We start from the raw sequence: 16795 nt of genomic DNA, 5'->3' as shown, positions 1-16795 counted from the left end.
GTTTGGCAACACTGTGTGCACGCGAAAACTGCGTAGCATATGCACGCCAAAGTCCATTTTTGCCTATCAATACCACGAGTTTTCGTTTTTATTTGGCGTACTATTTACACGCACTTCCATGAGGCCGGGCTCTTCAGTCACACTGCTGCGTTTATAACTGCACGAGAGGATAATATATGACATGTTGCAAGCTTAAGTTAACATCACACTGACACACGTACGGAACGCTCGGAGTCAGATATGCAGATGAGTATACTTGACGTCAGTACAGGGAAATAACCTGATGAACAACCTGAAAAACGCAGCTGGCTTGTGTTGTCAGGTGCATGTAAACAGGGGGAACTGGTTATTATAATGAGCTGATATTGCTGAGTTGTCGGGTTTCTGGTGTGCATGTAAACGTGTGCTCACGGTGTCAGACTGAACTCTGGGATGGATGTTTGAGGAGAATCAGTGCCACGTCTGAAGAAGGGCGGAGCGAGCGAGGACGCGACGCGACGCGACGCGACGCCCTTCATCTTCACGCTCGAGCCTGCCTCCGCGTCAGCTCTGCGCTGTATCGACTCCGACACGCGTTCAAACTTCAGCAAAAGACACTTTCGTTCGTTTAGGGACTCTGAACTGCCAGCGTGCGAGTTTGTGAGGAACTGAAGTCGTTCTTCTAGAAGTTCCTGTGAATACAGCAATCAGAGGAGTCTGTCCCGCGGACACAACGCGAACGCAACGCGCCGCTCGCTGAGCAGTAAGCATCGCAACGCAGGGAACGATGGCAGCGAAGAACAGAAACAAGAACAGCTCGCAGCCGAACAGCAGCGAGAAGCCGCCCGCCAGCAGCCCGCAGAGCGCGCAGAGAGCGCAGAGCAACGCGTCGGGCTCGCTGCTGAAGCTGCTGTCCGCGCTGAGCTACATGGGCTTCGTGGCTGGGACCGTGATCGTGTCCGTGTGCTTCTATCAGGAGCTGTCCGAGATCAAGCACAGCAGCTCCAGACACGAGCAGTGCGTGCAGAAGAGCGCAGACGCGCAGCAACAGGTCAGTGTGAGTGAGAGCGCATGCGCATGAGAGCTCTGAACACTGTCTGTGGTTGTGACTGAAGAGCTTCATCTTCACAGTAAGTTCTCCAGCACTGACCCAGGACGATGTGGTGCTCTGTGATTGGCTGACGGTTCCTCCTTCAGGAGACCTCTTGTCCAAACACCCACACTTGGCAGTCTTTTCACCAACTTATACGACCTATTTCCAGTATTTGGCCCATGTGAGCATGAAACGATGCAAGTGTTTGCATAGCTTTATTTTAATTTTAAAATCCCTTCTAAATGTCTGCTTGGTAGTCTCTATAACATGACACAATTCAATATGAATACTCATAATTTATTCCAAAGCATGATGGGATACTCTGAGCCTGGAATAGACATAGGTGGCCGAGAGCGCAGGTGTGGGTATATGTGGACAAGGCAAGCGTCTCAGAATCACACGAGAATCTGCTCGCTCTGAGCCGAGAGTCCTGACAGATCAGACCTGAGCGACTGGTTTGGTTTCTCTCACGGCACGAGGCCTGCAGGTCATCTCTGTTGTGCTCCTGTAACCCAGCGCTTCAGGTCTCTGAAACACACACTCTCGTGAAGAAAGTGCTTCTGTCCAACCCGAAGGCAAGAGACGTGTGCTTCATGTCTTGAATGTGCACTTGCAGTGTGCTTCAAATCTCTAAAGTACACTTTTAACCCGTGTGCTTGCAGATCATATAATATTACTCAGATTAAAGGCTGCTTAAGACACGTTCGTGATGTATATACTGAAGCACAGCATATATCTATACTGTGTGCATTAATGCACTTTCCTTCTGAACTTCATTACACTTGCTTACACAGTAAGGTAACTAAAGTAAAGGAACAACAGTTAGATTTGGTGTTGGTCAGTACATGATAAACAATTATAATTTTTTTGACTGTAAAAATTCCTGTTTTTAATGCGTCTGAAATGCAACACACCGTAAAGTTATTATATGGCAATTTAACTAAATGCAAGCAATAGAATAAAAAATGATCAAATGTTTAAAGATGAAGATTAAAGCAGATGTTGAATAATATGCTTTAAATTGCATGTTTGTTTGTTTTTTACTATTGTGCACTTCAGATCCAATTTATGTATATATATATATATACTGTATATAATAGTAAATTAGGCCAAAAAGCCTCTTTATAGTGTTATAAAGTACACTGGCAATTTAAATTGAACACAGAATTAATGTTTTAAAATCAATTCTAAATGAAGGCCCATTAAAAATCATTAAAACAAATTAATATGCATTTAAAATCAATTAAAAATGTTTCTTTATTATCAGACTACTTATTATAATACAGTATAGTGTGTTTATTTAAAATACACTTTAATGAAATGCATTTGAAATATAATTTAAAAAATGTAATGCATTAAATGCATTTTTAATATACGTTTGAATTATAATACATTTGAAATTAATTACAAATTATATACAATTACGTTTTTGAAAACATTACATTAAATTCACACTAAGTATATATTTGTGTAATAAGTACACTTTATACACTTGGTTTTCACAGAGCAAACGAAACAAAGGAATGAAGTTTGTTTTTACTAAATTCTGTCATTTTTTATTCAACTTCAGCTCATTCCAAACCCGCATCTCTTGTGAGTGCAGTACTGAAGGAGATGTTTAGAAGAATGTTTGTGCTGCTCTTTTCCATGCAATCCAGGTGAAATCTGTCCAAAAATAACAGCATCAAAGCACCATGAAAGAAGTACATATGACTATCTCTATCTTCCAAGTCTTCGTGTGAGGAACAGGCCTAAATTTAACCCTTAGACATGGACACGTTAGTGAAGGTTAATGACTGCGAGTAGTCTTTCAAATGCACACATTAATAATGCATTTTTCTATTAAATTACAAAAACTCGCTCTGATATAAAGCCCATCTTAGTCTTTATTTCCTGGAGATCTTCAGAATGTCACTGAATAATGACCTACCATATATTTGACTAGGAGCTCAACGCTCCCTTATTATGCAAAACATGCTTCAAAACAGGAAGAAACACACCTTTCTGAGGTGATCTTCTGAAGACCTAAGGGTGCGTTCACACTTGGCATGTTTGGTTCGATTAAAACAAACCCTGGTGCGATTGCTCTGTTAGTGCGGTTCGTTTGCGTAAGTGGCATCCGAACCATGGTGCGCACCAAACAAGCGGACCGAGACCACTTAACATGGGTCTCAGTCCGCCTGCAAACCAACTCCGGTGTGGTTCGAATTAAATATGGACGCAACACGGACCAAATACTCTGGTCTGCGCAGCAACACTTTAAGTCGAACACACCTATTGTTTGGGGTAAGTTCCGTCACAAAATATGTTCACAACCTGATTGGTCGGGTTGAATGACATGAATGACTATGCCTTAAGATTAAGTATCTTTAGGTTTGCTGTCAAAAGTGTGAACAGATCATGGTTCTTAACTTGACCCCGCATGGGCAAAAGAACGATATGAACAGGGTTGCCAGGTTTTCACAACAAAATCCACCCAATTGCTTCTCGAAACTAGTCCAAAACTAGCCCAATCATGTTCTGGGGGGGTAAATATTGTGTTAGTGTGGTCACGAAGTGGCAACAGTGAAGATGTTGCTTGATTCCGAGGGAAAACTGCGGACTTGACAACACTTGCGGAGCGCACTGTCATACTAGACTGAACACGGAGGACATAAAGTAAGCAATTATGTGTTTATTTATAGTGTGTTTTGCCGCAGAAGCCAGAGAAATTCTACGCAGGCAATATGAAAAATAAAGACAAGGATGTGATGAAAGAGAGCATGATCGGAGTCTTCATGTTTTGCTTGTATATAGAGTTGTCACTAATTCTTATGAGTTCTGACACATCACAGTTCCACTGATTACCTTCCGCAACTGTCTTGATAACTTTGGGTGTGTAAAATCTTTGAAGTGTCTCCCGTCAGCGCGGAATTATGACGAATGTCGATCTAGAGTGACGTAAAAGTCGCATTAATTCGGACATGAGAGTTCACACTGCGGTCGCATTGCGAAACATCGGACCTGTATCGGATTTAGCACCACACGTGGAAGTAGCACAAATCTAAATGGAAAAGATCAGATTCCATGTGCTTTTTGCAATGTTTTGCAATGCGACCGCAGTCTGAATGGTCATATCGGAATTAGGGTTGCAAAGAGGTGGAGACTTTCCAGGATTTCTTTTGGAATATTCCAGGGATTTTTGGAAAGTTTCCGGAGATTTTCCACCGCTTTGCAACCCTATTCGGAAATCATGCGACTTTTACGTCACTCTAGATTGACATTCGTCTTTATTCCACGCTGTACATATTTGCTTCTGCAGCAGATCACACTATAAATAAACACATAATCGATTAATTTATGTCCTCCCTGTTTACTTCTATATGACAGCGTTGACAAGGGTTGCCAAATCCATCAGTTTCCCCGCAGAACTGAGCTACTGTTGCCGTGGGTTGTTTTTCAACTTTGTGGATTGAAGCGACTCCTCTAACACAATATTTACCCCCGGAACATGATTGGGCTAGTTTTGGACAGCAATTGGGCAGATTTTGTTGTGAAAACCTGGCAACCCTGTTCGCGTCGTCTTTTGCGCATACGGGTCAGTTCAGAACCATGATCTGTTCACACTGGAAATCTGATATTGGCCACATGTAAAACAACAAAATGTGAACAGCTATATAAAAAAATCGGATCTCTGAATTGAGCACTAAGGCTTGCAGTGTGAACACAGCCTAAGTGTCTCTGTCCATCTGTGTTTCCAGATCAGGTCTATGCAGGCGTCTCTGGAGGCTCTGGAGAGCGCAGTGCTCGGCGTCAGGACTGATCTGGAGCGCACCGGCCGAGCCGCGCAGAAAGGAGAGGACAACACCCGGCGGCTGGAGGACTCGCTCCAGAACCTCCAGAGCAAGATCTCCCAGGAGCTGACGCAAGCCATCCGGGAGGTGAAGGAGGCGCGGGAGAAGCACGCCTTGTCCCTGGAGGAGCGCCTGTCCCAGCTGAGCCACTCCACAGCTGAGTCCTCCGTCCAGCAGAGCCAGTTCCAGAGCGAGCTGCAGGAGCTCAGGGCTCGTCTGGAGCAGCAGGATGCTCCGGCGCTCCTCAGGCAGGAGCTGGAGTCCCTCAGCAGCGCCGTAGCCACGCTCCACACCGCCAGCGAGGTGTCCGAGGGGAACATGGCCGTGCTGCGCGAGCAGATTGCAGCGGTGAGCGCTGAGCAGCAGACAAGGAACAGGGAGGTGGCGTCTGTGTCTGAGGACGTGGAGGCCGTGAGGACGCTGCTGCAGAGCGCCGCAGGGAGCCTGAGGGACGAGATGTCCGCGGCTCGAGCCGACGCTCAGAGCGCCTCGGACCAGACCCAGAGCCTCAGCGACCGGCTGGAGCACACCAGCACTGCCCTCCAGAGCCTGGAGACGCACTCCAGAGACCAGCTGCTCCAGCTGGAGAAGCACAGAGAAGACGTGGCGGGCCGGCTGAAGAGTGTGGAGGAGAGCCAGGAGGGCATGGAGTCCTCACTGACGGAGCAGACCAACAGACTGAACGCTCTCACGGCCAAGCACGAATCCCAGCAGCGCTCGCTGGGTGATTACAAGACGACCGCCGAGACAGAGAGCCAGGCGCTGAGAGACGGACTGGACGGCTTGAGGAGCCGCCTGGAGGAGCTGCAGACCCAAGTATCTGAACTGGACGCTGGTCAAGAGAAAGAAGCAGTCGATGCATTTAAAAACGTTACTTAGTGAGCCTGAGATGAGCTGCTGGAGGCAGAAGCGGTCGTTCAGGATGATGGGTGCTGTGGGTGGTGGAAACGTGAAAGCTGTCTATCAGAGCGATGAATGGGTGAACTGCTGTCTCTTACGTCGAGACACAACTGCACTGTAGTTCATAGCTGCTCAGAGGTTTTCCAGGGCTATCGGTCATTCTCTCTCTGAGCTCATCACCATTGTAGTGGTTTTCCAATAAAATGATTAAAACCCTTCCATACTAGCATGTCTTTATCTAATCTAATGATCTATAAGATACCTAGAAATGCATAAAATGAGAATGTTTAACACATTTCAGTAACCTTTTAATAATATAAATGTATTTTCCATATAATTATGTTTGTTCAACTGGTTAATCAGCCACGGTCTACTAGAGGACCTCAAGATGACTTCAAATAAGACAAAACAAGCATTGGTCAGCTAAAACTAAACTAAAACAACTGAAATCAAGACATTTTATGATTTGAAAGATTTTAATACACCCTTTTGTCACTGAAGAACCAAGATTCACACGGTCTTGAAAAAGCTGGATACATGACCAAACTTAATTGCACAAGTAAGACCTGGAAAAGCAGTGTAAATTAATCAGATCTTGCTCAGTAGAGTTACTGGTCATCATCACAACCAAAATACAATCTCTGAACGCATCAAGATTATAGTTGTTTTCCAATACAATGTTCCAAACCATCGTGTCAAATGACCAATAAAATACCTAAAATAACACAAAAACAAATGAATATTAATATAACACGATTAGAACATTTGACAAATTTGGAACATTTCTGCATTTTAAAGAGCTCGGTCATAAAATGGAAAATCTAAATTGCCTTGATATTTACACATAACCCTACAGTAAACATACGGTTTCATACCTCAAAGTGAAGTACTGAGAATTTGAGCATTTCTCACATTTATGTATTCTAATTACATTTATAAATACAATTTCTATATAATTTTGTTCATCAGCAAACATCCAAGAGTGTCTCAAAATGACTTAAAATAATTTAAAGCATGACAAAAGCATTCAAATCAATGGAAACAACTCAAATCTAAATATATGATTTTAATTCACCGTTTTTCTAAAATGTCACACACAGCAGATTCTCTCAGAAGCAGTTGAGGGTGATTTGGATGAAAACATGGATTATGGTAATCACCGAATCACTGTCAAAGTAAATAAATCAGAGTCGATCATATAATGGCAGTGAACGGTTTCGTCACTGACTATTTGTGCATACAGTAGAAATGATAGAGAACTACTGTAATACTGCGTAACTGTCTGTAACCGACCGTATAAAACTGATATTTCTGTTAGCAGACTCCAAACACACAGCAGCCACAGAAACTATAGCAGTCAGCATCTGAAAACCTTTCATCAAATTTGTCCTAAAACCAAAATGCGTTCTTGTCTCAGGACAACTTCGATTAATTTTTTGATCCACTTCAAATGTTGACTACTGTATTTGGAAATAATTCAAATGGTCTTTACATTAAAAATATCAACATTTATTTCAAAGAAAAACAGCAGTCACGTTTTTCACAAAAGCATTTTAAATGTTCAAAGTTTTTTAGGTTTTAGAATATGAAGCCATCGATATATTCAGAATAAAGACAGAAGTAACCTAGCTACGTGTAGTACTAACTGAGACTTCTTATAGCACTTGCGTATCATTGCTCTTTTGTTGATTTGTAAGTCGCTTTGGATAAAAGCATCTGCTAAATGACTAAATGTAAGTCTTGGACACTTTCTGCTCGTCAAACCGTATTGAACATGTTCAGATGTGAATGTAATGAACTGCACTGGACGTGAACGGACTTCATCATGAAAGATCAGCGAGACACCAGCTGCTTAAAGCTCAGGTCATCATCTGAGCACAGAGGACACTGGTTTTGATGGGTTTGTTCAGCACTCCTCCACAGATCCCTCCACGTCCTCTTCTTAAACGTCTCATTACGTGAATTCATTAGTCAATATCGCTTGAATACAGGTTCTGACTTGAGCTTGAGACTCAACCTGGTCAGATGTGGCTCTTAAAGTCAGCATCACACTTACAAAGAGGTTAACTGCCAGTCAAACATTTTTGAACAGTAACTTTCTTTTTAAGAAATTCTCTTCTGCTCACCAAGTCTGCATTTATTTGATCCAAAATATAGTACATTTTTTAAATATTTTTATTATTTAAAACGTATTACTATTTAAAAACTGATTTCTATTTGAATACATTTTAAAATGTAATTTATTCCTGTGATTTCAAAGCTGAATTCTTAGCATCAAACGTTTGACAGGTATAGTGTACCATGCTTTGTAGATGGTTATTCTTTGATATACCTTGCAGAACCACGTCGACACCAATATAAATGTGACCCTGGAGCACAAAACCAGTCATAAGTGTCAGTTTTGTGAAATTGAGATTTGTGCATCATCTGAAAGCTGAATAAATAGCTTTCCATTGATGTGTGGTTTGTTAGGATCGGACAATATTTGAACATCTGGAATCTGAGGGTGCAAAAAAATCTAAATATTGAGAAAATCATCTTTAAAGTTGTTCAAATGAAGTTCTTAGCAATGCATATACTAATCAAAAATTAAGTTTTGATATATTTACAGTAGGAAATTTACAAACTATCTTCATGGAACATGATCTTTACTTAATATCCTAATGATTTTTTTTCCTCTAAGAAAAATGGATAATCTTGACCCATACAATGTATTGTTGGCTATTGCTACAAATATACCCCAGCGACTTAACACTGCTTTTGTGCTCCAGGGACACAAATGAATCTAGCAGTCAGTGTCATGGCAGATCTCATGGTGATGTTCACTTCAGTGTTGCTGCAGTCAGCAGATTTCACTAGAAGCTCTTGAATGCTTACACTCTGTGACTAGACGTCAGTGTGCTCCAGCACTAGTTTCCAGTGCAAAGCACGACTGGACTGTACTTGATGTACTGAGCCTCCTCCTCTTTCAGGGCGTCAGCTGGTCGAGCGTGTCGCGTGTCGTCTCCTCTCGACTCATCAGGTCTTCAGCCAGCAAGCCGATCCTCAGCGTCAGGTCGTCCAGTTTGGGCTGGATGATGGCGAAGTCCTGCCTGATGGAGAAGACCTTGGGCTTGAGGTCGCTGGCGAAGCTGGCGGTCTTCAGCAGCTTGGCCTGTCCACTCTCCAGTGCCAGGATGCGCTCAGACAGTTCACGGTGAGCCGCCGAGAGCTGGTGAACGAGCACACTGATCTGATCCAGCCGCTGGCTGCTCTTCTCTGCTGAGCTCCTCAGAGTGGAGACGCGGTCGATGCTGCCAGCCAGCAGATCGCCGATGCGCCTGACCATCAGCTTCTCCGTCTGGGCCACCTTCTCCTCCAGGGCCTGCGTTTGGGTGAGCAGCAGCTCCACCTCGCCCTCCAGCCCAGCCATGCGCCGCACGTCCGTACGGATGGAGGCCAGTCTGGAGGTCACCTCGCTGGAGGCCTGCTGCTCCACGCTCTCCACGGCCCGAGCCAGAGCGCTCAGGTTCAGCTGCAGCTGCTGCCTCTGACCTGCAAGACTGGAGAAGCGCTCCTGCAGCCGAGCCACCTCCACCTCCAGAGCCTCTGTGTGAGAGACGGCCGGAGCGGACAACAGCGCACACTACACAAGAGAGCACACCAGAGGCGTCAGTCACACACAGGTCTGATAAAGATTCTAGGAGGAGTATGCAATAACATACAGTGAGAGCAGCTCACAAATCATTAACTGAAATGTTATTAGACTCATCAAAATGACATGAGATCACCTCCTCCAATATCAGGTCCTGGGGTCAACATTCACAAATCATTTAATCTTAGCACTTAAGAGTTCTCCTGAATAGCAGTAAACTTGTTTAGCTAAGAGTTTCCTCTTCAAACCTGTTTACAAAACTACTTTTAACTAAGGAGAAAAGGGTGGGGTTGAGCTCGCTGCTAGGGTTGGTGTTGGCAAGCTTACTAGCTACGATTGGCTGAGAGAGGACAGGTCTCTGTCAGTCATTTAATCATAGAAATATTGCAGAACGAAGTGTCATGTTGCTATAATCAAATAAAGATGAAGGGCTGAATCTGAAACAGACGTGTCTGATGAACCCTGCTGGCAGGCTGAGGTATATGAACTCATCAATAAAACTGACAATCCTGACCGATTATTCTGAGTCTGTTTACATGACGTACAGTGCAGGTCTTAATTACGCAGCAGGAAATAGAGCTCACAATCGGTTTAACTTTGATAATCTGATGTATTTCAGACTGAAACAGGCTGTTTGAGGGAAGCAGGAATTCAATGGATGATTTTATCCATCAAGTATTTAATAGATCATGAAAAGTGTATGATTATAGCAGAATGGAGCCAGACTTGTGTGTGGATCACGCCTAACTGACATCACCCCAAAAAAAAAAAAAACTATTGAATGAAGAAAAACTTGTATTTATTAAATATGTTGAGTTTATTCTGATGTAATGTTGAACTCTCAGTGACATCTGCATATCCAAACATACGTGACATCTGAGTGAAACGTACACTGATGCATTTTATGCTTTACATACATTTACACTCAATTATGTAGCGTACAAAATGTATTCAAACAAATCTGAGACTTTAAGAACTATTCCAGGTTCAATTAGGGGTGTGCGATATCGACAAAAATGATATTTCAATATTTTCTGGGATTTTATGGATAACAGTGCTGTGGCCGTTACTTTGTAATTTTTTGTGTGTGGGTGAAATAGAGCAAAAACAGGCAATATGGTGTCTCTTAATTAACTTGTTTATCGTTAAAACAACAATTAGGATATTTCTCGTAGACAAAATATAAATCACACACCCCTAGGTTTAATACAATTTGTCACAATGTTGATTACCACACACACAAAAAAAAAAGTGACCGATCTCTTAAAAAAAAAAAAGGCAAAAAAAACCAATTGTGACTGATCTCAACATTTACATTCCGCCAGTAAACAGAGTTTTAGAAGGATTTACAAGCAGAAAAGTGAAGTTGAGTTGATTAAACCACCTATACCCATTCTTCATTTACAGATTGTAAAAAAAGTTGCTCTTAGTTTTATAGCCATTTTCAAGTACAGGTAGAGGTAGTGTTTTCACAGTGAAATCATGTGTGTTTAAAAACTATTCTGATTAAATATGTATTATTGAGCTGTAAAGGTGTTCTCATCATTTGGGCACTATGTTGTCACTGCCTGTGGTAAAACGGGATATAACTTCACTCTGAAATGTTTAGTAAGTGTTTTTCCACACTAAAACTTTTAACATGTACATTGTTTACATCCTGTTTAGATGCTGTAACCCAGATTTCAGCTGTGTTAAGAAAAATAAGGACAAGCAGAAATGATAAACAATCAACATTATGGCTAAAATGCATGGCCTGTAATACTCCCCACTGTACATACAGTAGTCCAGCTGAGCGTCTGGTCAGGCGTCTCGCGGTTTTGTTAAAGCAGTGTTGCTGTTGTAAAGTTAATAATAAATAATAACAAAAAATACTGCGTTGACATAAAAAGGGAAATGTAGTACTCACGTACTTTTAAAAGCAAGTACTTCTGTACTTTTACTCAAGTAAAAGTCTGTCTTTACAACTTGCACTTGTCACGGAGTAATATTCGGCCTTGTCAAAGTAATGCAGCTTGTCAAAAGTACAGTAGATGGGACACATGAGTGTGGTGTGTCTGGCCTCGGTCAGATCAGAGTTCAGCTGTGTGGTGTCCTCCTCAGCCGCTCCTCGGCGCTCCGCACCTGCAGCCGCAGCTCCTCCAGCCTCCTGTAGGTGGCGCTGAGCTGCGCACGCACCCTGAGCATGGAGCGCACGGCCTCCTCTGCGGCGGGGAGGTGCGTGTGCTGAGGAGCGCGGGTGTCCAGCCGCTGCCGGAGCTCGAGCCGCTGCTCCTCCAGATGCTGCAGCTGCTCCTGGAGCCGTGAGACTCTGCGCTCGCTCCAGTGCAGCTGATCGCTCACACGTCCCGCGTCCTCCTCCTCGCTGCGCTCCAGCGCCCGTGCGTTCCTCCCCGTCCCGTCCTGCACCTCCTGCAGCCGCTCGCTCAGCTCACGCAGGAGCGCCTCGGCCGCGTTCACCTGCTCCGTCACGTGCGAGTGTGCGGCTCGCGAGCGCCTCTTCAGCTCCTCCAGCTCCTCGCTCACAGCTCTCCCCCGCGCCTCCGTCGCGCCGCGCACACGCTCCTCTAGTGCGTGAAGGAGGAGTGACGACGCCTGCTGCTCCGCCTGCAGCGCGGCCGAGGTGTTGAGTGTGGAGCTGACGGCGTGTTTCAGCGCAGAAGAGGCCTGCAGCTGCATTCACAACACACCACATCAGCGGAGACTGATCTGATCTGCCTGCGTTCACACTTCAGTGCTAGCGCACTACTGCTGCATGAAAACAGCCAGTAACCATCAACCTTCAAGCATTAGCACACTACGCTGATCTCGTTCAGTGAATAACATCATGAATTCTTTTCCATTTTATTTTAAGATTTTGATTTTCTAAAGTTTGAGATAATTAGAATTTTGTAATGTAAAGATAGCACTTTCTCGGTAGCACTTTATAAATAATGTGTTATAAAAGTAGTTTTAATGCATGAATTATGCCTTGTAATGCACCTTATAATGCACTGTATGAGCTCATGAATAATAGATTATCACCTGGTTTCACAGACAAGGCTTAAGCCTAGTCCCAGACTAAAATGTAATTCTGAGCTGTTTCAAGCGGCGTAGCCACAGTTACGTTTGGGATCATTTTATTTTTAATGCCATAATGTCTGTTGAAAACACTGCAATAGTGTTTAAAAATACAACAACGAGCAGCACGAAACCATTTAAAGAGGCGCGTTCAGCGGTCTCCGTGACGGGATAGGAAACAGTCTACAAAGTAAAATGATCTGAAACGTACGGCGAGCTCTCTTCATTTTATCAAATGATCATAATCACATCTATTCATTTTACAATCCTGCTACTAGCCTTTAAATCGGGTGAGATAGCGGGGGTTTTTGAGTGGCTTTTGACAGAAATATTGTGCAGCACGACTGCTTTTATCTACTTCTAGTGAAGATGGACGTGTTTCTGCTCGAGGACTTCAGAATCATTCTCTCAAACTACATTAGAATGACTCAAACATGACGCTCAGTGATTTTTGGTCTGAAGTTATTAAGCGGAACAGAAATGACTTTACTATCGAATCGTGACGTATCTGCGTGAAATGCGTATTAAATGTAAAAAAAGAGGGTGGCATGATTTTGATCCGTCGATTGGTGGATGGTTGACTGAACAAGACTCGAAATACACGTTGCTTATGATGAACATGTCAATTTCTCAATAAAAAGTGGTTTATTTGTGTGGGGCTTACAGTGAAAAGTGGTTTAAAGTGTCTGAAGACTGTAATAAATATATATGTATTTCAGCTTATGTTAGAAAATGCTTTGTATTCAAGGCACAAATGATGTATTTTAACACTTTTTACTTAATTTCATTACTTGTCATTTTTTGATTCTTTCGAATGTTGTTTTTTTTTCTAGAAAATGTAAACGTTTGTGAACATGAAAACTGAAAAACACAGTGACTATAGTTAAACAATGGTAGCCAGAAATTAACCACGGCTTTGCTGCACTAAGCACACTGTAACCATGGCATTTGTTGTGAAACTATGGTCATACAAATGCTCATCAATATGCCAAACAAACAAAACATGGTTACTATACTTTTACTACAATAAAACCATGCGCGTAAGCGTGCAAACAGCCATAAGCCCCGTTCACACCAATAACGATAACGATAATATCGTGTTTATTCTCAGCGCATGCGCGTGCATCTGCCGCTTTAAATTCTCCAGCTCGTGACAGCAGGATGGATTCTGATTGGCTGTCAATGTTTGTATCCTTCATCAAGCTGGGGAAAATCGCTCTGAAAGAGATTCAAACGATATCGTCTTTATCGTTATAGCTGTGGTGCAGACTCTGCCGTTCTTTAATATTGAGAACGATATCTTTATCGTGATCGCTACGGGGCTGATTCGAGTGGTTTACAAACCTTTTGAGAGAGTTCAGCCAGTTTTTCCTCCAGCTCCAGCACGCCGCGGCTCTTCTCGCACAAACGCTGGTATTTCTCGGTGATTGCTGTGAGCTTCACCTCCTGCTGGACGTGCAGCCTGCGGAGCACAGCCGAGAGCAGACTTTAAAGCGCAGAGAGCGGGTCTGCGGTGCAGTTAGAGCGTGTCTGACACTCTCTCTCATCAAGTCTGATCTTTATTGAGTTAAACCAATTTAGCACAGATCACCCGCCACGTTTACTGAGCCCTCGAGTTCACGAAGGACGAAGCCAGATAAACAGATGCCCTGAACAAACATAGAGGAGGCAATGAGATGAATAATCATCATCACATATGCAATGCTGCTTTACACATCATATACAGCTCTTCAATGAGAACAGCATCACACGAGCGTGTGAAGATCTCCTCGTTCTTCATGACCGTAAACAAGCACACCTGCAGGACACAGCTGAAGGAAAGTGCATAAACAAGAGTTCTGGTCCCCAAGTGATCAAACCACGACTCCTTTCAGTCCAAACTCAAGCTGCGGCATTAAACAAACCCACGAATGCTGCCCGAGCGAATGATGAATATACACAGAGGCGAGCGGAGGAAGCGGGCTCTTCGGGACTCGTGTGCTGTAGCGATCCTGCAGGGAAGAACACACAGATGAAGTTAGTTATGGGTTAGTTAGCGCAGGGACTGACCTGTATGGTGGACACGAGTCCAGAACCTTGCTCAAGCTGCAGGAGCCGGAGGCCGCCGCTGAGACACAACATCGTGTGTTACATGCAGTGCTGGGGAACGCTACTTTTAGAAGTAATGCATTACCAGTGTTGGGGAGTAACTAGTTACATGTAACGGCGTTACGTAATTTAATTACAAAATAAATGTAACTGTAATCAGTTACAGTTATTAAGAAAAAATGTGTAATTAAATTACAGTTATGAAAATGCCTGCCGAATGTACTAAAGCGATTGTTTCTGAATTCACCATTCGATAATGAAATCTCTAATAAATCATGAATGGGTTAGTCGTCACTGGCAATGCTTCGGCTCGGTTTGGATCAGATCAGAGTAATCAATGCGAGAGAGAGAGTGGAGAGGACTGTGGAAGCGCACAGCTGGAGCAGAGAAGCTAAACTACTGTTCAGGGTTTCAAGAGCAGCTCAGTTTCATCTGTAAATATGCTATTGCAGTTTTGTCTTTGTTTACTTGTTAAGCTTGTTGTTAAGCAGCAGTCATCACTCAAAAATACTGTATAAAGGACATCATTATTATCTATTGTAATGTTACAGTAGTGATTTAGCAGACAAATAATCATATGTTATAATAGGTTTAGGGGGAGCTAGGGCAGACAACACAACCCTTACCGAAATTAACAATGATTTTACTATAAATCCAAAGACAATACTATTGTCAAAGCATGGTAACCACAAATTAACCATGGTTTTTGCTACATTAACCATAGTTTAACCATGCAATTTGTAGTAAAATATAAATACAAATGGTAATCCATTTGCCCAAAAAAACCCAACCAAAAAAACAAAACATGGTTACTGTACTTTTACTACAATAAAAGCATGGTTAATTTTTGTAAGGGAAAAACATGATTCATGTTCAGTATTAGGATTTTTCTATAAAGATGTACTAATTTTGACATGTAGGCAATTTAGAAAGTATAGTTTTGTTAGATCTTGAGTATTAAAGTCATGTGAGAGATAGATATCAGGGCAAATAAAGAGACTGAAAAGAAAAACGTTAGTGAAGGTGCAGTTCAGGAGAGAACTTTTAATTATTTTGCATCTCCCCAACCTAAGGATTTAAACCTTTTTTATGTGAGGTCCATACAAAACATAGGCTTGTCCATGTTTCAGAATGTGTTGTGGGTGTATAAGTGTGAGATTTCCCAGCCTGAAATGTTTTTCCCAGTCTGCCCCTCGTGGAAATTAATGGCGCAGACATGCGGTTTCATTTACTGAAGCTCGCGGTGTTTTCAGCCTCGGCCGCCTCAGTATAGGATAAAAACACTTTTCACGCAATATTAACAATGCAGCGCGTCTGATATAAATACAGAGCCCCTGCAGGCATTTGTTATAATACATAAAGTACTTAAGTTTGTTCATATTAAGTATACGCATACTACTTTATGCATTTTAAATAAAACCATGCAATTACTTGGTTTTGATACTTTATTTGAACCGATTATTATCGCCTCATTGTTATTTTATATACAGTATATGAACATAGTCATATTAAAGCCTGTTTTTCACTTAGGTCTATTTTTATTACTAAAAATATCAGGTCACTTGTCAAAATCATCAGTAGATTACTTGATTACCAAAATAATCATTAGTTACGGCCCTGTATTAGTTAAAACATTTCAAAATACAACTGCATTGTTTTGCTTTTTACAATTAAAAGACAAATATTTTGTCACTAAAAAGGTCTTAAAAATAGTATTAATATGGTCTCGTTCCAGTCAAACAAGTATCTGTATTTCGTCTCATCTCGTGAGCTAGGTGTGTTGTCACACCCCTCGAGTCGATAAGCGGTGATATATAAGTGTATGATACAGCTTTCATTCTTCAGGTCAACCATATATCCATGAAAAACATTTCAGTTTGAATAAAGATTGTGTGTGTGTGTTATAGTGTGTGTGTGTTATAGTGTGTGCGTGTGTTAGTGTGTGTTATAGTGTGTGCGTGTGTTATAGTGCGTGTGTTATAGTGCGTGTTATAGTGTGTGTGTTATAGTGAGTGTGTATGAAGGTGATTTATGAGGACATTTTCAGTGTCCCCGTAATTCAAAATGCTTATAAATAATTCAGAATGAGCTTTTTGGAAGATCTAAAAATGCAGAAAGTCTCCTGTGAGGGGTAGGTTTAGGGGTAGGGTTGGTGTAGGGCAATATAAAATACGGTTTGTACAGTATACAAACCATTACGCCTATGGAGAG

At 42.4% G+C, this 16795-nt stretch overlaps 2 protein-coding genes across 2 annotated transcripts; one reads left to right on the top strand and one right to left on the bottom strand.

Annotated features, from left to right (window-relative positions):
• The first annotated feature begins 376 nt into the window (after positions 1–376).
• Positions 377–6048, top strand: ckap4 (cytoskeleton associated protein 4). The gene is made up of 2 exons (XM_016255102.1): positions 377–1030; positions 4813–6048. The coding sequence occupies exons 1-2, from the start codon at positions 767–769 to the stop codon at positions 5782–5784; spliced, it is 1236 nt and encodes a 411-aa protein (XP_016110588.1). The 5' UTR covers positions 377–766; the 3' UTR covers positions 5785–6048.
• Positions 6049–8527: 2479 nt separating this feature from the next.
• On the bottom strand, positions 8528–13972 carry ikbip (IKBKB interacting protein; the record flags this gene model as incomplete). The annotated part of the gene is made up of 2 exons (XM_016255105.1): positions 8528–9430; positions 13841–13972. Coding segments are annotated over 2 exons (789 nt in total), but the record flags the coding sequence as incomplete, so codon positions are not given.
• Positions 13973–16795: the final 2823 nt, after the last annotated feature.

This window comes from Sinocyclocheilus grahami, unplaced genomic scaffold (assembly GCF_001515645.1).
Source record: "Sinocyclocheilus grahami isolate Dianchi unplaced genomic scaffold, SAMN03320097.WGS_v1.1 scaffold1312.1, whole genome shotgun sequence".
Lineage (NCBI taxonomy): Eukaryota > Metazoa > Chordata > Actinopteri > Cypriniformes > Cyprinidae > Sinocyclocheilus > Sinocyclocheilus grahami.
This window is presented reverse-complemented; position numbering and strand designations above follow the sequence as displayed.